This window comes from Podarcis melisellensis, assembly GCF_964234715.1.
Source record: "Podarcis melisellensis genome assembly, chromosome: 16".
Taxonomy (NCBI): Eukaryota; Metazoa; Chordata; class Lepidosauria; order Squamata; family Lacertidae; genus Podarcis; species Podarcis melisellensis.
The window spans coordinates 14636632-14658818 of NC_138533.1; the positions used below are offsets into that span (position 1 = coordinate 14636632).

Below are 22187 nucleotides of genomic sequence, written 5' to 3' on the forward strand. Positions count from 1 at the left end.
TTGTTCCATGCAACACCCTGCCCCACATTTACTGAATGCCTTCATTTTCTCCTCCTTCCTATCCCTTTTGGACTAATCCTTCAAAGCCTCATTAGAACTTTGACCCAAGTAAAGTGATTAGGGCTTGCATAATCCCATGGAGAAGAGAACAACCCCCCTTTTCTGAAACCTAGCCCCATTGGTTCCCCCCTCAAGGCTATGGCACACACACACACACAGGGGGGGGAAAGGGACTCATAAACACCCCATGCAGTTTACAGCCTGTGTGAGGAACAGTCTTGCAGGGATGACTTGAGTTCACAAAACAGGTTGCTGAAAATGTGTTTTTTATTTCCCCCGCCAGGCCGGCCTGCGATGTTTTCAGCTGCGGCCAAGATGGGGGCCGTCACAGCTTTGCCTTGAGAAAGATCCTGACCCTGAATTAGCGAGAGGAAACTTCTTCCAGCGAGGGTGGGAAGGGTTTGCCTGGGGCTGGCATGCGTTCCGGAGATCCCGGCCACAAAAGATCGCTCCTGAGCCCAGCCACTCAGTCGTCCCCCTCCAAACGTTCCTCCCTCTTCCACCATGGCGTTTGCCGACCTACTTGAGAAGATCGGGGGCATGGGACGCTTCCAGGTCCTGCAGGTGGCCTTGCTGGTCACTCCTGTCTTGCTGGTTGCCAGCCACAACCTGCTGCAGAACTTCTCCGCCGCCATCCCGGACCACCACTGCCGGTTCCGGCTGGTCGGCAACGCCACCAACCCTGGCCATGCAAACAGAACTACTCAAAAGCCAGGGACGGAGGAAGACCTCCTGTGGATCTACATCCCCAAAGACGTGGCCGGGAAACCGGAGAAGTGTCGCCGGTTTGTGACCCCCCGCTGGCACCTCCTCAATTCCAGCGCCGACGACAGCCGCAATGTGACACAGGTGGACACGGAGCCGTGCTATGATGGGTGGATCTATGACAACAGCGTTTTTGTCAACACTATCATCATGGAGGTGAGAGGGACTGGGCGGCAGGTCGGGTGGGGGTCAGGCTGCCACGGCATTCCACATGGGTTCCACGTGCAGTGATGTTTCATAGGGGATAGCTTGCAAGGCAAGCATTTAATAAATGACTTGCACCACATCCTTCTGCAGCCCCATGATGTCTGGGACTGGTAAGGATTGTAGTCCTGAGGGCCACAGCTCCCCCCCCCCAGCTCAGTCTCTGCTAATTGGAGACATCCGAGGGCCAAGGCGGACATGGCGTTGAATGTGTCTTTGCATTTAATGGGCAGGTTTTTTCTCCCACTAGAACTAGTTGCTAATTATCAGGATCCGTGGCAGAGAGATTTTAACTATCTCCTAGCCCAGAGGTCAGCAAACTTTTTCAGCAGGGGGCTGGTCCACTGTCCCTCAGACCTTGTGGGGGGCCAGACTATATTTTGAAAAGAAAAAAAGGGGGGATGAATGAATTCCTTTGCCCCAAAAATAACCCAGAGATGCATTTTAAATAAAAGGACACATTCTACTCATGTAAAAACACGTTGATTCCCAGACCGTCCGTGGGCCGGATTGAGAAGGCGATTGGGCCAGATCTGGCCCCCGGGCCTTAGTTTGCCTATCCATGTCCTAGCCCATTGCGCTGGCGAGGAAACTTTGGGTGCTGAAAGTGGCTAGTGACCTTTTTGTGGAGTGTGCCAAACCTCAGAACAGACCTCTCTCTTTTCTCTTCCCCCGGTTCAAGGCTGCAAGCCTGTTCCTCATCAGCCTGGGCCCAAGCAGACAGGGCGTGGCAAGGACATGGAGGAGCAGCTGGCCCTCACAGGCTCCTAATCAGGGACCCCAGTGTAGGCACGGGGGAGAAAGCCAATTCTGTTCGTATTTATAAGTGAGCCTGCCTACTTCACATGTCCCAGAGCAATGTGCAAACTGAATCACAGCCACCATCCTTGCAAAGGCGCGTGTCTCTGAATTTTACATTGAAATTCTCCAGACATGCTGCCTGCACACAAATACATATATACTGGAGTAAGTTACATATAAAATTATACATACTTGTGAAGATTGCATGTAAAAATGTGTTATCTTAGGGAACATTGTTTTGCAAAAAAGTGTTTACTAGGCAAAATTTCACAGACAGATTTGTATACATGAATCAATAATATTGGGAGAAATTCACACCAAATTGCTGATAAATATTCAGGAGGACTATTTTTAAAAAAATTGCAACCTGGCACGGAAATATGGAGAACTGTACTTAAGATTGGAGGGCTGGGGGCTAGGCTGCTTTTAAAAGGGGGAGGGGCATATTTGGTATAGGTAGCAAATACAATCAGCATCATGCTTTATATCTTATTTTGCTTGGCTACTGAAATCTTGCCACCATCAGTTGCTAACTACAAGAGCAAAGTGAAACTGCCAAGGTCAGTAGCAGTCTACCTCTGATCACCAGAGGCCAGGGAATAAGAGCGGAAGAGGGCTATTGCCTGCATGTTTGGCTTGTGGACTTTCCATAGGCACTTTGGCTGTCCAGCGTTGGAAGTAGGTTACTAGGCCAGATGTATATTACTGCTCTCTTTCAGCAGGACACTTGCTTTCATGCTGCCGGGAACAGCCACATCGACTGCCACAGCGTAGGAAGGTTAATGTTTCAACTGATTTGACGCACACTGATGTTTTCTGTGCGTGCCATCTGCCTGTTTTTCATGTAGCAATTCTTTTTATATATATAAAAAAGGTTAACGTGGCAAAAAGGTAAAATGTACTAAAGCAGCAGCAACCCTGTGTTTCAGTTCACCATTTTTCTCACAGCTTAATTCAACAAGCAAGAGGAAGGGGATGTGATATCAGGTAACTGCATGCAGAAAATTCCACTGAGGAGGGGGAAGCATGGCAGGTCAGAGGTTGACAACCTTTTTAGGCCTTTGGGCACATTTTTGTGCAAGTGCCACGAGCATCGGTTGTTCTTATCACTGCTCCCCCCCCCCCCCGGCGGCTCCACCAAATCAGCACCTGCCTACTTCACTTTTCCAAAGGAGCAGGGCAAAAGTCCCATCCAGCAGAAGTGACAGGAGCTTTGGAAAACGCATAGAGCTGAAAGCGGAAGTGAGAAAGAGCGTCACTCTTTCAACTTCCTCCTTTAGCTCTCTGTGCTTTTTGACAGAGAAATGGATAGCGGTCCTCACCACCGTAGAGGCAGGGTGGGGGCTTCTCCAGAGAGAAGACCTCAGAGGTGCTGTAGTGCCCTCAAGTGCCAAGTTGGCACCCCCTGTGGCAGACCCAGAGATCATCAACTACAGTGGTACCTCGGGTTACATACACTTCAGGTTACATACGCTTCAGGTTACAAACTCTGCTAACCCAGAAATATTACCTCAGGTTAAGAACTTTGCTTCAGGATGAAAACAGAAATTGTGCTCCGGCGGTGCGGCAGTAGGAGGCCCCATTAGCTAAAGTGGTGCTTCAGGTTAAGAACCGTTTCAGGTTAAGAACAGACCTCCAGAACGAATTAAGTACTTAACCCGAGGTACCACTGTACAGCAGAATCCTGCAAGCACACAACTCTGTGTGAAGTTCTCTCCTTTCAAACAGAGGGCTGACCAGTTGCTGGGAGGGGGGGCTCAGCATCAGCCCCCCTGCCCCCCCCAGATGATTGGCATTGTCTTTGCTAGCTCTCCATTTGACAATATTTGCATCACATTCTTTTGCGCTCACACAGACCGCATCCAGATGGGCAGCGGCATGTGTGCTGAGCCACACTCTGGGCGGCTTCCAACACATAAAAACATATCATCAAACATTAAAAACCTCCGGATATAGGGCTGCCATCAGATGTCTTCTAAAAGTCATGTAGCAGCTTAGATCACATGTGGGAAGCTTGTCAGGCCCTCTAGGTATTGCTGGACTACAGTTCCCATAACCCCTGGCCACTGACCATACTGGCTGGGGCTGATGGGAGTTGGGAGTCCAGCAATATCATAGATGGCATCAGATTCCCCAGACCTGCTTTAGACCTCCCACCACCCAGCTTCTCCTCTAGGGGGCGACACACTGAACCACACCTCCCCCTAGTGGTGGGATGTTATATCTACAGCATTTAACCGACTGACAGGTGGATTGCGATTCCTCTTCTTGTAAGAAAGGGTTGCTTTGCATGCATTTTAACGCTCTTCTATTCCATCCATGCAGTGGGATCTGGTGTGTAACCTGCGGACCCGGAGACAGATGGCACAGTCCATTTACATGGGGGGAGTTCTGGTGGGCGCGCTCGTGTTTGGGAGCTTAGCTGACAGGTGGGTATCTGTGGTTGTTCAAAATATCTGCTCAGGGGTGGTGAAACAACTCAGGTGGAGGGTGGGGGAACAGATGAAGACATGAACTGCAGTCTCAATTAGGCTTGACAAAACGCTGGCCTCAGCAGCACTGTTCCTGCAAAGGGGCATGGTGGGAAATCAAACTGGCAGGCCGTTTCCCATCCAAGTACTAACCAGGCCTGACCCTGCTTATCTTCCGAGATCAGACAAGATCGGGTGTGTTCAGGGTAGTATGGCTGTAGACAGGCCGTTTCCCAAATCAGTTGCTAGCATCAGGGAAACCTGCAGCTTGAGAGGCACCTTGCTAGATTCTGCCCCTCCCCCATAAAAAAGAATCTGGGACCAGTCCTGCTGTTAGCATTCAGATTGTTGGTACTGTAGCAATGGCAATATATTCATGCAGTGTCCTGTGTTGCAGATTTGGGCGCAAGCCAGTTTTAAGCTGGTCCTACCTGCAGATGGCCGTTGCGGGACTGTGCACCGCTTTCTCCCCGAATCTCACAGCCTACTGCGTCTTCCGCTTCCTGGTCGGCATGTCGTACTCTGGGATTATCCTGAACTGCATGTCTTTAGGTAAGAGTCACAAGGCCCAGACCGATGGGGCCTTTTGAGCACCATTAGCTCAGAGTCCCAGGGATGGAAGAGAAACTGGTTCAGCCTGAATTTAAGCAGCTCTTAAATTCGAAGCTCTTGGGTGCCTATCTGGAAAGCATCTATCAATTCAATGATGCACCTTTCCAAAGGAATTTTTGGTTCTAAAAATGTGCATTTTACAGGAAATGGTCCAAAAAGAAAAAGTAAATGCATTTATTAAACCCGGAGTGGAAGTGATTGCATGTATGCAAACTCACACAGAATGGAAACAGCCAAATTCATCTACAGTGGTACCTCTGGTTACATACTTAATTCATTCCAGAGGTCTGATCTTAACCTGAAACTGTTCTTAACCTGAAGCACCACTTTAGCTAATGGGGCCTCCCGCTGCTGCCGCACCGCCACCGCGCGATTTCTGTTCTCATCCTGAAGCAAAGTTCTTAACCTGAGGTACTATTTCTGGGTTAGCGGAGTCTGTAACCTGAAGCATATGTAACCCAAGGTACCACTGTATTCCCTAGCTAGGACAGGGTAGATGGAATGGTACAAATTTGAAATTTCATAAGATTTCAGAATTTGATTGTGGACCTTGCGAATTTTGTTCAAATTTGTGGGTGGATGCCAATTAAGCTTTATTCAGAGTAGACACGTTACTATTAATGGTCCTGATCATAGACTGACTGAATATGGGTCACCATTACAGAAGGGGAGAAATTCAATTTTGTTTCTATTTTAATTATGAAAAAGCCTACCAAATCTTCATTTTTTAAAATCTAATACATGAACCAAAGTATCCTTCTAAACAAGCACTCTTCCGAATTTTGTGGTGCAGTTCTCCAACCAACGTGCACAACAATGGACCCTAAAAGCTATGTGTATCAGTCAAAAGTGTGTACAAAACTGTGTATGTTAAGAGAAATTCATCCTGAAATGCTGCTGAATTTTCATGAGGGCTTAAAATGCAAACACACACAAACTGATGTGGAAATGTGGAGAACCCGGCATGAACGTGGAAACATGAGGAACTGAGAGAAACTGCCATCATCCTCAGCCACTGGCCATACTTGCAAGGGCTGATGGGAGTTGTAGTTCAGCAGATCTGGAGAGCCAAAGGTTTCCCACACCTGCTTAGACCCTCACCCAAGCCGCTAGGAAGGAAAATCAGGGAACTCTGCAGACTTCCTTAGAATCACCTGGCTGTGTTTGGGAAGGACCTTGAATCTGGAACAAACTAGCTGTTATTGCAGCTGGTGTTATATGTCTCTAAGTGCTAGTAATCGAGCTTCTGCATTTCTGCAGTGGGTGTCTTCAAGGGAGGGTCCACACAGAATGCATTACAGTAGTCTATCTTGGCGATTATCACTGTGGCCAGACTGTTCAGGAACAGCCGTAGGTGGCAAATCAAGCAAAGCTCATGAATGGTGGTCCTAGGACTCCTAGCCATCAAAGCCACAGGTCCTCCACTGACAATGTTGAATCCAGGAGCACACCCCACCCCCAGACTATGAGGCTGCGCCTTCAAGGGTAGCGCAATGCCATCCAGAACAGCCCCCCTATCTAATTCCTGGTCTTGGGCACTACTCACCCACAGGGCCTCCATCTTGTAAGCATTCAGTCTCAGCTCATTGGCCCTCACCCATCCCAACACTAAAATCCAGTCACTGAGCTAATGGCCTCACCTGATTCAGACACCAATGAGAAATCATAATAATAAATGAAAATATTTTTTTATTTATACCCCGCCCTTCCCAGTTCAGAAAACCAGGCTCAGGGCGGCTAACAACAAATTTAAAACACTTAATTGTGATACAACAAAAAACAGCATAAAAAACAGTATAAAAGCATGAATAACAACAAATTCAAAGTTCTAAAATCAATTTAAGGGAAAATCCATCCAATAAACATTAGGTGATCACCAGGGCTAGCTGGCTAAATTAATCCTATTTGGGCCAGCAAGGAGGCCAGGGGAGAATTAGCTGTGGGGTCTCAGAGCGGGTGATCTTCATAAAAAGGGGAGGGGAAGGGAAGGAAGGGGAACAAAAGATCAGGCTAAATTCAAATTGAAAGCCAGGCAGAATAGCTCTGTCTTACAGGCCCTGCGGAAGGAGGTTAAGTCCTGCAGGGTCCTGGTCTCATGAGACAGAACATTCTACCAGGTCGGAGCCATCACTGAGAAGGCCCTGGCCCTGGTGGAGGATAATCTGACTTCCTTAGGGCTCGGGACCACTAAACTATGATTATTAATGGACCTTAAGTTCCTCTGCGGGGCATACCAGGAGAGGCGGTCCCATAAATAGAGCTTTGATGTCCATCACCTTGACTCTTTCTCCCCCTCAGCACTGCCCCTGCCCACCTTTCCTCTGAGGTACTCAAGTTGGTGCACCATTCAGGGATGGGCAGAAGATAGGTTGGGATTGATTAATAGGCCTCTGGGTGGTTTGCAGTGGGTCGACCAGCAGTTCTGATTCCCAGCAGTTCGAAAAAAGAGCAGCAGGTGTTTTTCTCCAAAATCCGTTTGCTGAAAGTGTATGCTTGGAGGAAAACCAGGAGTGGATTTTTATGTAAAACGACTTGGAAGCTTGGTTCTGGACTTAGCCTGCGTTCCAAAAAACACCCTGTTCCTTTATTCTGCATGACTGAGATACTACTTTGTACCTGGCTCCTGGCTTGGGGTTGTAGCTAAACAATGAACAAAGTTGGTTCCACAATTCTGAGCCTTCCCCGTATTGGTATACATGGTTTTCCCCATTTTATCCTCACAACAACCCTGTGAAGGAGACAAGTCTAAGAGATGGTGACTAACTGGGTGTCACCTGGTAAGCTTCAGTGGTGAGTGGGGATTTGAACCCAGAACTCCCTGGTTCTGTTTCTACACTTGTCTAACCACTGCTGGCTCTCTTGTAAGAGAATTAACCATTTGAAAAGTTGTCAAAGAATTTCAGCAATTACTATCCTGGAAAACTTGTTCCATTTCTACCCTAAGCCCAAATGTGAAGATCCTTCTCCCTATTTCCCCCACCCCCACAAAAATCTGGGGGGATAGGTTAGAGAGAGGGGAGACTGAATCAGGCTCACCCATTGAGCCTCATGGTTGTCTCTACCCACTGAATCACACTGCCCCTTGCTCTGTAATTCCAAACATTTCCGCTCACAGACTTAGAGGCTGGTGCTTTTAACACCTGCAAGACAGGTCGCTATGTGACGGGTGCAGCTTTTACTCCAGTGTGGAAATGGAGCAGTGGCTGAAGCTAGACCTGCTGGATTTCTGCCTGCCAAGCAGCTGTGGGAGGTGCAGGGGAGAGCTTGCTTTTGCATGGTGGCATGTGGAAGAGTGTTTTCATGTTTGCATTTTCTTGCATTCCTGACTCCATTAGCTGTGTTTTGCCCTCAGCATGTTGCTGAGCTGTACAAATATTTATCCCCCTGGTTTGGCATACCTGGCTCTCATTTGCTTTGTCACACGCAGAGAGGAGAGGCGCAAAGGGTGGGTGGGTCACATGATGTGGAAACATTGGAGACGGATTGTGGGGGGAGAGAAATGCCAGGCTTGTTTGGTCATATGGGAATAATTAATGCAAAACAATATCTCATTTGATCTGCTCTGTGCTAGATTTGCCAACTGACCGGAAAAACACACAACCTGGCCTGCTCTTCTGCTCCTTAACAGCAGCTTGACAAGGTGCAGAAGGGAGCAGAGGAGGTTTTCTATGGGATGAAGAAAAAGTAGCATTCATGGCTTGTAATATCTGCAGAAACAGTCACTGTTAAAAGCAGGGGAGCAGAGGGCAGGAAGAGAGTTGGCAACCCTTGCTGCACCCCTACTGTAATAAAAATGCACTTCTGCAAAGAATAATCATATAATTCTATGGTTCCTATCTTCCTAGTTAGATCAGCCCTTTATCCAGAAACACAAAGACTAGAATCTTACTTTATTTTTATGAAAAGGACCATAGCTCCGTAGCAGAGCATCTCTGTAGAAGGCCCCAGGTTCATTCGCCAATGGCATCTCCAGATAGAGGTGGGAGAGGCTCCCTGTCTGAAACCCAGGGCAGACTCTGCCACTCAGTGTAGACAGCACTGAGATGTATGGATCCCAGTGGAATATATATGTGTGTTGTAACACTGTGACACCAGAGGGCGCTGTAGAGCTGAAGTTAGAACTGAATGAATTTTTACATTGTGAGCTGTAAAACGTTTTTTCCAGAGCATTTTCTGGGTGTTTTTTAATAGCTGTGTAGATGCAGCCCCTGTTGCTATATAATGATCTTCGCTCTCTCTGTGTTTCCTTTAGTCCTCGAGTGGGTACCAACCAAAGTGCGCACGATTGCTGGGACTGTGGTGGGATATTCTGCAACCACCGGGCAAATCATCCTTCCTGGACTGGCCTACGCCCTCCCAGACTGGCGCTGGCTCCAGTTTGCTGTTTCAGTACCCTTTCTCGCCTTCTTTGTCTACTCCTGGTGAGCACACATCATCCCTTTGCAGAAAACGCCCTTAATTAAACCCTTAAACCCTAGAGAGCAGCCAGGGTCTCACCCAACAGCTCCTATGACTTTTGCCATGAATTGCTGCTATGCGAGCTGTCAGGGAACTGACGTCGGAGCCAGAGGTGGAGGCAAGGCTCCCAAGCGATGCTGGAGAAGGGCCCAGCAGGGAGAGAGAGAGCTCATCGGCTGGGGAAGGAAATCAGCGTAACACCAGGGATAAAGGGGGGCAGATGGGGGAATTGGCAAGGGGGCTCCAGGACTCCTCGCCGGAGACCAGCAGGGAGAGCACAGGTCCTCCACTACCCACACCCACCCTGCGCAGAAGACTTCCGCGCAGGGAAAGTAGGCGTAGACTTGGCGTCAAAGAACTTCTTTGCTGGAAGAAGTTCAAGAAACGCCCACTGACGGATTCTGCTAGCGACTGAAACAGCCACGAAGTGAAGGGCTGTCCAGCTAGAAAAAGGTTTAACCAGGCAACCTAGCCAGGAGTGGCAGCAACTTACGAACGAGCAACCCCATATAACCATTACACGAGCATTTGGCCAAATGGCTCGTTCACGGGAGGGCATCTGGGCTGCGATCCGGGTGCCTCTTACCTACATGCAGCGCCGAGCACGCGTTGGACCACACGATGTAAACGAGCCCGACCAAAGTGTCCCCCCCCTTAAGAAAGGTCAACAACTCTGGGAAACAGGGGGGGCACCAGAGAGATATTTGCACCACGGCATTCGGTATGCTTAAGGCAGAAAGCAGAAGTTGCCCAGGGGTACTGGTCCTACTGTGATTGTGTCTCCAACAGTTTGAGATTTGACTTTTTTTTTAACCCTGCCTAGGTGGTTTGCAGAATCCGCACGGTGGTTAATACTCTCGAACCGACTGGAACAGGCTGTGAAAGTTCTTAAGAGGGTAGCGCGGATCAACAGGAAAATGGAAGAGGGAGAGAAACTCAGCACAGAGGTACAAAGACGAACTGAGGTTGTTGATGCAACCAAATTCACAAGCAAGGGATGCACACATTCTGTGAATCCGTGTCTGTTATGTTGGCTGGATTTGTTGTCGTTTTTTAATGTGAATCTTTGAATTTTGAAATATTCGAATGTGACTCAGTTTGGAGGGCACCTTTAGGAAAAACACAATACAGTCGTACCTTGGATCTCAAACACCTTGGCTCCAGAACAAATCAGCCCCCGAACAATCAAAACCCGGAAGTGAGTGTTCTGGTATTCGAATGTTCTTTTGGAAGCCAAAAGTCTGACAGGGCTTCTGCGGCTTCCGATTCGCTGCAGGACCTTCCTGCAGCCAATCGGAAGCCACGCTTTGGTTTCCAAATGTTTTGGAAGTCGAACGGACTTCCGGAACGGATTCCATTTCATTTCCAAGGTACAAATGTATTAACATATTGGGGGGGGGGCACACACCATATGAAAACACTTCCTTGCCAGCATTAGTATCAGCATTATTTATATATTACATCTATCTGTCACTTTATACAAGAGATAAAGTCTCGAAGTGACCTGACAAAATGAAATAAAACAAATAAAAGCAAGTTAGAACCAGAAATAAATTAAACAAACAATAGAAAACGCTCAGTGGTCTAGCTAGGCCAATATTGTCTACACTGACTGGCAGCCTCCTTCCAGGGTTTCAGAGATGAGGTTTCTCACAGTCCTTTCTGGAAATGCCAGGGAAGGAACCTGGGACATTTTGCATGCAGGGCATCTGCCACTGAGCTTACAAACTCACCTGTCCATCACCTGACATTGCATGATGTCATGCACAGGACAGGTAAAGCAACTGTTTCAAATAGCACCAAATGCATGCTGCAAAGGAGCATTCCTTTGCAACTGAAGCTTAAACTGAAGCAAGGAAAGGTGCCAATTTAAAAAGGGAAGGAGCGTTCCTTTGCAGTTCAAGGTGGGAACCTGATATCATACGATGCCAGGTGACAGATGGGTGCACAGCTTGGCCCACTGCTCAAAGTGGTCCACCCATTCCTGCCCGCCCCCCACCCGAAGCTTTGCAACAACCCTAACAGATAGGCAACATTCTACTTAAACGCCTCCAGCACAGGATTTCTGGGCATGTTCTAAACTCTATCTTTCTCTCCTTTTCAGCTGAGTACATGTGTATTTACTGGAGTGCACATATTTTTAAAAACTGTGAGCCCAACATTATCCACCTTTGCAAACGGGAATCATTCCCTCTACTCCTAGAGTTTGGCGATTACAAGCCACTATTTAGGGAGTATTGCACTATGTGACACACGGACAATCCCAAGCGGGTTTGGTGACTCAAGAGATAGGACTGGTGAAGGTTGTCAGTCACCCAAGGCCAATGGAAACTTCCTGAGGTCCTTTCGGCTCTGCTGCCAGTGCCTCTGCCAGCCTTTGCCTTCATTCTTTCCTTAAATCGGGGCAGTCCAGGAAAGCTTCTGCATCAGTCACGAGTAAGACCAACCATTTGTTCTCCTTTTCTTCCTGTAGGTCTTAAAAGCTAGCATGCAGAAAGAATTGTCTCTGACACGATCATCCTACACAGCCGTCAGCTTAGTTCGTACACCCACCGTGCGCCGGATCTCCTGTTGTATTTCCAGTGTCTGGTACGCTTTGACCGTTACTTTTCTCCACTCCTAAAATTCAAATACTCTCACCAGGGCTAGAAACTTGGTTTTAAGATTCTTTTCAAAATGCAACACTAAAATCATCAAGAGGCTGAATTCCTAATTACTAAATTTTAGGACTGCAATGCTTTAAAGGTAAAAGGACCCCTGACCGACTCTGGGGTTGCGGTGCTCATCTCGCTTTACTGGCCGAGGGAGCCAGCGTTTGTCCACAGACAGCTTCCGAGTCATGTGGCCAGCATGACTAAGCCGCTTATGGCGAACCAGAGCAGCGCACGGAAACACCTTTTACTTTCCCGCCAGAGCGGTACCTATTTATCTACTTGCACTTTGACATGCTTTTGAACTGCTAGGTTGGCAGGAGCAGGGACAGAGCAACAGGAGCTCACCCCATCACGGGGATTCAAACCGCTGACCTTCTGATCGGCAAGTCCTAGGCTCTGTGGTTTAACCCACAGCGCCACCCGTGTCCCCACAGTAGTAGTAGTAGTACATTATTTTTAACCTAACTGCTTACTAAGCTATGGCTGTCACACACTTTCTCTCCAGTTTCCTTTTTCCAATATATTTTTTTTATTTAATTTCCAATTCCCCCCCAAAAAGTTTTCAAATTGAATAGTTACGTTGCTTCATATATTGACTTCCCACCCCCACCTCCAGAGTGTTTTTGTTCAACCCCTTTTTCTACTGCATTTTATATCAAAACTTTCTCTCCAGTTTCATATCCACTGTGACATAAGTGTACATTGTCTAAAACCAAAACAAATGATCTCCTCCTCCCCCCACCCCCACTCCAGAAGAGTTGCTTTAGTCCTATGAAAAATTATGTAGATTAAATGTTACGGCTCATAGAGTTAAACCAACACTTTGATCCTTTAGAAGACAAGTTTATCCCCAAATCAGATTATATATTTGTGCCAGGTATATAAAAAAGAAGAGTTTAGAAAGAAGGTACAGTCAAATGCCTTGGTACTCGGACGATTTGGCTCCCAAATGGCGCAAACCCAGAAGTGAGTGTTAAGGCTTGCAAACGTTTTTCAGAAGCCAAACGTCTGACCAGTGGCGTAGCGTGGGTTGTCAGCACCTGGGGCAAGGCAAGTAATTTGCACCCCCTAACCCGTGGATTTGCGCCCCCTAACCCTAACCCCCAGATGTTGCGCCCGGTGCGGCTGGGCCCCCCCCCCTGCACACCCCACGCTACGCCACTGCGTCCGACACAGCTTCCGCTGCTTCCGATTGAGTGCAGGAAGCTCCTGCAGCCAATCGGAAGCCGCGCTTTGGTTTTCTAACCGTTTCGGGAGTCAAATGGACTCCTGGAACGGATTAAGTTCAACAACCAAGGTACCACTCTATTGGATGCTTGTAGCATCTTTTCCAGGGCCAGCTGTATCTTAGGGCTATGGAGTGATCAACAGTGTGAATGACGCAAGATTACGTCCTGCTGGAATCTTGTTGCATTCTGTCAAATTGGTAACAAGCAAAATCCACACAGCTCTCAGCTCCAAAAGCTGTTATTTCTGACACAGCTACCCACCACAATCAGAACCTGCACATCCTTTGCCTTTCTTTCTGTGCCATCTCCTTTTTACACCCCGTTTCCAGGTTTGCCACTAGTTTCGCTTACTACGGCCTCGTCATGGACCTCCAGAACTTTGGCTTCAGCATCTACCTGATCCAGGTGGCATTTGGCTGCATCGACATCCCGGCCAAGCTGGGGGCCGCCATCGGGATGAGCTACATCGGACGGAGAACCACACAGGCCTCTTCTGTCATCCTGGCTGGCTTAGCCATCCTGGCCAATATATTTGTGCCCCAAGGTAAGCTGATGTCAAGCAGAAGTGGTGAACGTCATCGCTGCTTGGCACTGTGCATAGCCACCACTTGCACCCGTTGCTCTGAAAATCAGTCCCATGAGGTGGTTTGGCGGCCGATGGCACTTAGTTGGTAAATCCTCTTTCTTCGTTTATATTGCTACAGTCACCAGATAGCTTTCCTTTGTTAGGGTGGCTTGTTGGTTAATGCATCAGAATGGCTCTGGTAGATGCTTCCTTGATGGGAACAATTAGATGGGAGAGCTTTCTGAAATACTTAAAATGTGAGGTTTACTCACATTGAAGTCTTGCCAGGATTCAAGAGATGCCATGATAAAAAATAGACAGGCAATAATCCTTAAATGTTAAAAATATCAATAGTCCAGTTCAAAATGGAGATTGCTCTCTGGAGGACAGCAAAGAAATGTCTTCCCACATGGAGTAGGAAAAATAATAAATAATAAATAAATCTTTATTTGTACCCCGCCTAGCCTGACCAGAGCCGGGCTCAGGGTGGCTAACATCACAAAACTAACACAGTATACAATGAAAGAATGGGTATTAATCTAGAGAGTTTCAGCAACTCAGAGATAATTTCAAATCAGCAGAATTCACAGCGCAGTCCTATGCTTGTTTACTCAAATTTCCCACTATATGCAATGGGACTTATTCCCAGATAAGTGAGCCCGGGATCTCAGCCTAAGGCTGCAAACCAATATAGAATTATCTGAGAGTAGAAAATGAATGTGTAATGACAGGAAGAAGTATAAAATGCATTTTCTATTGTTCTCCTTCCCGCAACATATGTTTAGAGGCTATGACATCGTAGAGTCCCCTGTTGGTGACTATCTAGCCACCACGCTTTCTGTGATTTAGCTGCAGATCCTCCCGCAGTTCCCTGGACTTGTTGGTAGCTAGGAAAAACAAAATAACCATCAAGGTGTAAGGGATGGAAAACTTACCATAACCCCATATGTGTCTCCTGACTCTCTTTTCCACACAAGATCTATACACCTTGAGGACCTCCCTGGCAGTGCTTGGAAAAGGATGCTTGGCTTCATCCTTTAATTGCCTCTATCTCTACACAGGCGAGCTCTACCCAACCGTGATCAGGTAAGTTTGTGCCTCCGACTGTCACCTCCCCTTTAGATTATATGGAACAACTAGCAACATTTGAGAAAAATTGGAGCCAGTGGGCTTCTCATCGCTAGAGTATGATATCATCTGAACACACAGCTTTCACCAAGTACCAGTGCTGAATCCAGGCTCCTGATTTAGCAACACAAAGCCATTGCCAACATGCAGAAATAATTGTCTGGGCAGTAGCAAAGCTCGTTAAGAATATGCTTGTTACTTGGATGCCCCATGACAAAGGTGCCTATTTGCATATGAGAATGAGAGATCAGCGATAACAAAGACCACAAACATTCACTTAATGCTGTCTCATATAACTTAGGAGCACAGGAGGCTGTCTTAGGGACTAAATGTCCAACCACATAGCAGATTTGACTTCTTCACACCCAAAAACATATTTCTAAGGCCCCTCTCTGAAGAAATTTGTAAAAATTAAGCTTCACCCCTCCTAAAATGGCACGACTTATTGGCAGTGGTGTAGCGTGGGTTGCCAGCGATCAGGGCCACACCAAAGGGTGGATGGAAGGGAGGGAAACAGACGAACTATGCTTGCGATCCACATCACCCAGGGGATCATAGCTGCCAAGAAAAGAAAAGAAGAGTTGCTCCATTGTCTGGAGAGGTCACTTCCTGGTTTGCATGGAGAAGCTGTTTTCAACAAAGCCCAGCAACGGCAGCATGCAGCTGTATTGAGGCAGCACCGGGTGTTGACATTTTACACCCCTAACAATTTTGTGCCTGGGGCAACTGCCCTGTGCCCCCCATGCTACGCCGCGGCCTATTGGTCCAGCTAGCGCAGTATCACCAGAAATATCTCTCTAGGGCAGCGGTTCTCAACCTGTGGGTCCCCAGATGTTCTTGGACTACAACTCCCATCATCCCTTGAGCTCAGGCTTTGCTAGCTAGGGGTGATGGGAGTTGTAGTTCAACAACATCTGGGGATCATAGCTGTTAACTTTTCCCTTTTTTAAAGGGAAATTCCCTTATTCCTAATAGGATTCCTCACAAGAAAAGGGAAAAGTTGACAGCTATGCTGGGGACCCACAGGTTGAGAAAAGCTGCTCTAGGGTTTCAGGTAGGGGTCTCTCTCTCTCTTTCCTAATCCTCCTTGGAGATGTCAAGGATTGAACCTGAGACCTTTGGCATACAAATCAGATGCTAAATTACAGCCTTTAATGCTCATTGGTGCCTGTTCAGACATTCAGCCCAAAGAAGCAGGGCCAAGCAACTTGTGGCTCAGTCCCCAAAGCAGCTTCTCTGAATAATCAAGTCCCACAAAAAATATCCCCCCCCAAAAAAAGACACCCAGATCTTGGTTCCCTTTTTCTGATTTGTTTACTTGTTTAAAGAACCAAGATAAACCAACCTTTTGTTTTTTACCATTTTATGGTTTCTCCTTTAAAGGTTGTTTTCTACACTTGCAGACAGACCGGGATGGGGCTAGGAAGCACCCTGGCTCGTGTGGGGGGCATTGTGGCGCCGATGGTAAAAATGACTGGGGAATATTTCCCATACCTCCCACCTCTCATATACGGGACAGCCCCAATTCTGTCTGGGATTGCCGCTTTCTTCCTGCCAGAGACACGCAACAGGCCGCTCTCAGATACCATCGAAGAAGTTGAGAGTGGGTGAGTCCCTGTTTGTGGCCTCCTGGAAAGGCATGGCCAGGGGGTCAGGAAACTTTCGCAAGTCTCCATTCATTAGTCCACAGGACATCCCATCTTCACATTTCTCCACCGTTTAAAAAAATAATAATGAAAAGCAGAATTTGTATTTAGAAATGCATGCTTTTGAGTGTGTTTCCTCACAAAATTTTATGCATTTCTAAATATATACTCTATTCCAAAGTGGACATTTCCTAATACATTTGAATTTTGTTAAAGAAATTTATTTATATGCCTCCAAGCGACTTACAGAAGGGAGTAAACCATGCCATGCACAGGCTATCATATGTGTGGAGAAAAACCTTCACAAGTTGCAGAGATTCCAAAAAATAGACCAGAGGCAATTGTATTTCATCCAGCAGAGCTGTACTGCTACTGAAGGCAATGTAATGGTCACTAATCCAGTACATTCAGGATTGGCCCTGTCCATAAGAAACTCAGTTGCAGCACTTACAAAAACTTATAACACAACTGAAACACTAAGCACACTATGTACGGAACACCACACCAGAAGGAAGAGAGATAGAAAGATAAAGTAAAACCCAGGCTCCTTCTGGCCTGTATTTATAGTCAGAATGACCTTAATTGAAAGAGATAAGAGAACCAGTTCAAACCAGCTTCCCAGAAGGTATAACCCAAACAATCATGACCCTCCTGCCTGTTTCTCTCACACAGAGAATGGGAAATGTATTAATCAGAATGGGAAAGATCTCCACGCATCAGATCAATACTTTCTGCACTAAGAAATGCAAACTGACCCAGGCAACTCCCCATTTATGCACGGTCAAGGCATGCATGACCATGATAGCACGCATCACCACATACCCGGAAGTGGCATGAAAAAGGGGCAAACACAGCCCATTTGATTCTGGCTGCTGACAGATTTGACACAACTTTGCAGAAAATTCACATTTGCTCATTTATGATGCAACTTAAGGCTGATTTTCAGAGGGAAAGCTGCCATGTAAGCAAAGTAAAACAAAAATAAAAATGAGTTTAAAGAGAGGAGGTGGGAAGGAGCAGGAGATCCTGGTCCAAATCTATGGCCCCTGCAGTCTGCAGCTGCCTTGAGATGCCCTGACAATGTCTCGCCTTTTTATCCCCCAACAGACAGGTGCCAGAGCAACATCTCCCTACCAAGGACCATGAGCAGGTTTTGCTGCAGAAGGTGGGCCAGGAGATGCCCCAGGAACCTGGACTGTGCTAAGATGGGGGCAGAGGAAGCCGCTGGCCATCTGCTGGGAATCGCCATGCCTTGAGCATCCTCTGGAGGGAGGGAGGAGGGACGAGGGAGCGTCAGAAATTGACATGAATGGACCAAATAAAACAAAGAAATCAATTGCAGCACATCTCTCTCTGGGCACAGGCAGAAGATCAGGCCGAGCCTTTTTGCTTGTGGCAAAATGATGCAGAAACCGGCATTTGGGGAGCAAAATTCCAGATGTTCTTGCATGGGCATAGCCAGCATTTATGTTAGGGGGTCAGGACACCCACCTGTCATCACCCTCTCTGGCTGTGTCTAGCAGATTCGGAATGAAACATCACAACAACAGTTGTTTTAAATTCCTTTATTTTCACCCCAAGTGCTCAGAAAAATATCTGTAAAAATATTCAGTCATTTGAAAACTGGGAAGCTAAATAAAAAAATTAACATCAGGGAGTAGCTTTCATGTCGTTGTCAAGTATATTTTGGAAAATTACAAAGAACATGCCTTTTTTCATCTTTTTGTTTGTTTGTTTAATTAAACTTGAACAAGTTTTCTTGGATTTGCTGAAAACCTTTTCAGCACTTCCTTCTCAAATTCCTTTTTTCCAATGCAGTTTTTCTGTGCACGCTCAGAAAGCACATCTCCCCTGCCATCAATGACCTTAGCTGGGTCTTTTCTCTCCGCAAGGTACTGAATGACCCCTCTATAGTACAAGTTGTGCATTGCTGAGCAAGACAGATGAGCAGAGCCTTTTTTTGTAGTAGGTTCAAAGACGCCCATGGGTTCCTGGCTTTTGTTTTAAACAAAAAAGCAGCAAGTTCCTAGCCCCAATATGAAGGCAGGGAGTTCAAGTACCTGGGGCCAGTGCCTGGTGCTCACAAAAGTGACCCAGGGGAAACAGAGATGTCATTTGGTGTCCTTTTTGTCATTTCTCTGTGAAGGCATGCCACCTCCATGCACAGTTTGAGGGATCAGGGCTCCCACCTGCTCTGTTGCGTGCAGGGGCTGGTCAAACATCACAAACTTTGCTGACCTGTAGTCCTGCAAAGGTGGTCAAGGTCTGTGAACAGAAAAATCTAAGCTGTCTCAACAAACCTGCAAGGTTGAAGGGGGAAGGCAAGGGATTGAAGCTTGTGGTGTAGGGGCAAGACCTTATTTTCCAGAGCTGTAAATTTGAGTCAATTAATCAGCAGAACCAAAGGAAACCTGTTTAGAGATTAAAAGGGCACGCAGTTTAACTGGGCAGCCACTTTAAAACATATTTTTTAAATCTCAAAGCTGGCACCAGCAGTGGGCAGGGTTGGGCATATCTCAGAACCCAGAGGGAGTTGGGCAGTGCCACTCGGGACCTCTGCCACCATCCTCCCTACCAGGGAACACAGATGCATAAAAACTGCCAGGCCATCAGCATTCAGCTCCCCACAGTGGACATTCATTATTAATTCCTAAGTTGCAATGAACAGAAACAGTTGTGGGCTATGCTTACGTTCTTAACCTGTGACCTCTACTTGTTTTTGGACTACAACCACCAGTTTCCTCACATCCTGGTAATACTAAACCACAGCTGGGTCATTTGGTGCCACTGAATGTTGGGAGATTCAGGGCTAGCAGTGATTTCTGCATTGCAGGGGGTTGAACCAGCTGATCCTTTGGGTCTCTCCCAAATCTACAATTCTAAGACTCTACAACTCCCATCACCCCTGAACATTGGCAAGAAGAAGGAGGAGGAGGAGGAGTCTGGATTTGATATCCTGCCTTTCACTCCCCTTAAGGAGTCTCAAAGCGGCTAACAATCTCCTTTCCCTTCCTCCCCCACAACAAACACTCTGTGAGGTGAGTGAGGCTGAGAGACTTCAGAGAAGTGTGACTGGCCCAAGGTCACCCAGCAGCTGCTGTGGAGGAGCGGGGAAGCGAACCCGGTTCACCAGATTATGAGTCCACCGCTCTAAACCACTACACCACACTGGCAATGCTGGGGCTGGAGGAAGCTGAAGACTTCTATTGGACTACTGGGCTAGTCCAATCTAGTAGCCCAATAATCAGGCTGGTTTTCTGAAAAAATAAGATCAAACTACATTCTCAAACGTCTCCACCAACCATTGGCTAAATCTCTCAGCCTCAGAGGAGACTGGAAGTGCTGCAACATTCAGATATTTTACTCTGGACTATGAGTAGGGAACGGATGGATCCATCAGTTTCAGTTTTTCTCAGTATCTCATCCCTCCCCCATCTCACATTCTGTTCTTCACATTGCTGCAGTGATTTGCAATTTTTGTTTTTAATGCTCATGAAGATTCGTCAGCATTTTAGTGCAAATTTCTCCCAATAATGTTTCTGTGTGAAGTTTTGATTAATATGCACTTTTATACCAAGCAATATTCTACTAATGTAATACCTTTTTGGGTGTGATTTTTCACTCATGTATGCATTTTTTAATGTACACAGTCTCCCTAATATGTGCATTTTTGCACACATGTTTGGGTTAGAGAAGTATGTTGCAAAATTCAGAGACTTGTGGAATTCGAGTATAGTTGTGCTTTACATAGTTCCTCATTAAAATGCAAGCAAAATCAAGCCACTGCCCCCCCCCAATTCCTAACCATGAGAAATCAAACCTTAAAACTCTCTTCTCTCTTCCACCAATAACTTTCTACAAAGGCAGAAAGGCCAGGAAAAATTGCTTTGGTGAAAATAAAAGAAAGCGGAGCTTTTCTGCCTGCCAAATTGGGGGTTCCATCCAGCCAGGCTCCTGGATATGAATAGAGCACACAGGCCCTGCCAATGGGAAATGAGCAAAGAAACATAGGAGAAAATAAAACACTCTCATCTCCGCTGTTTTCTGCAGCCCTTCTCTACGGCTAAGACCTTTTTCTCCCCATGAAAGGCCCAGCTGTGTTCTATGGCAAGCTCACCCCATTAATCTAGGCCCGTGTTCCAGCGAGTTCCCACATACAGCACTACTCTGTACAAAGGAGAGATGTTTTAAATCTCACAGCTGTTTCCTGTCTGCTCTGCTTTGTACAGTGACTATGGAAATGGGCTTCTGGCCTGCAGATCCACTCACCTAACTTTGTATTGTTGTTTCTCTGTCTCAGTGGCACCGATGCTACACCTCACCGTACACTTAAGCTAACCATGGTTTGGAAGATCGGAAATGCACAGGGCACCATGGTTTGCTTTGCCAAGCTAAGGTCTTCCCCAAAGAAGCTGAAGCCAGATCCATTTGTCCTCAGGGATGGACAGATATGTCCATTTCAGTTTCACTCGGTTTCTTATTTTCCCAGTTTTTAGTTCAGTTTGGCACATTACTGATAAGTCTGCCGATTTTGGTTTCTCTCAGTTTCCCACTGTTCCAGCCTTACCTGTGTTTGTTTCTTTAAAAGCATTTCTTTAAAAACAAAACTAAATATTTTTGTACACAGTCTTTGGATGGAGAACTGCATCATGAAACCTGCAGAAGTCCAAGTTTTGGTTTGTGTATCGTTGGCGCTGTTGGGTTGGGTACTGTTGAGTTAAACCACAGAGCCCAGGACTTGCCGATCAGAAGGTCTGGTCTTTAACAGTTGTGTCAGTGGAATTTTCGGCCCATGTTAGTTGCACTTCCTAAAACAGTACCATTAGGTCCAGTCGTGGCCGACTCTGGGGTTGTGGCGCTCATCTTGCTTCGTTGGCTGAGGGAGCCAGCGTACAGCTTCTGGGTCATGCGGTCAGCATGACTAAGCCGCTTCTGGCGAACCAGAGCAGCGCACAGAAACACCGTTTACCTTCCCGCTGGAGCAGTACCTATTTATCTACTTGTAGTTTGACGTGCTTTCGAACTGCTAGGTGGGCAGGAGCAGGGACTGAGCAACGGGAGCTCACCCATCGCGGGGATTCGAACCGCTGACCTTCTGATCGGCAAGTCCTAGGCTCAGTGGTTTAACCCACAGCGCCACCCACGTCCCAGTTCCGACTGATGCTCAACTGCAAAGCTGCAACCATGGGGGCAGGGGGGCAGCTGCCCCCCAAATCAAGTAAATAAATAAAAATACACTAAGCCCATGGCTACACCCCTTCTCACAACCAGCCTTCTAAACAAAAATCAGCATTTCTGCTTCCAGTTACCAAAGCAGAGGTATATTTGTGGCTTTCTTTTTTTTACAGTAAGGATTTTTTTTAAAAAAGCTGGAAAGTGCCATAGGCCAGCAATGGAGCTTTAATGCTTGATGCCCCAGGTTCAACCCCAGCATCTCCTGATAGGGTTAGGATCGGATTCTCTGCCTGAAACCCTGACGAGATCTGCTGCCAGTCAGTGCAGACAATATGGAGCTAGATGCGCCAATGGTCTGACTCAGCCGAAGGCAACTTCCTATGCTACTAATCCATTTCGTATTTGTCAATTCCATAACA

At 46.9% G+C, this 22187-nt stretch overlaps 1 protein-coding gene across 2 annotated transcripts; it reads left to right on the forward strand.

Annotated features, from left to right (window-relative positions):
- The first annotated feature begins 238 nt into the window (after positions 1-238).
- On the forward strand, positions 239-18186 carry LOC309359415 (solute carrier family 22 member 6-A-like). Of its 2 annotated transcripts, XM_081893035.1 has the most exons (10): positions 242-981; positions 4156-4259; positions 4699-4853; positions 9166-9334; positions 10195-10318; positions 11845-11960; positions 13584-13798; positions 14797-14905; positions 16351-16554; positions 17701-18186. In XM_081893035.1, exons 1-10 carry the CDS (start codon positions 565-567, stop codon positions 17795-17797), a joined length of 1710 nt encoding a protein of 569 aa, XP_081749161.1. In that variant the 5' UTR covers positions 242-564; the 3' UTR covers positions 17798-18186. The 2 variants fall into 2 exon arrangements, with proteins under 2 accessions (XP_081749162.1, XP_081749161.1); XM_081893036.1 differs by lacking the exon at positions 17701-18186 and having other exon boundaries at positions 239-981; positions 16331-16500.
- Positions 18187-22187: the final 4001 nt, after the last annotated feature.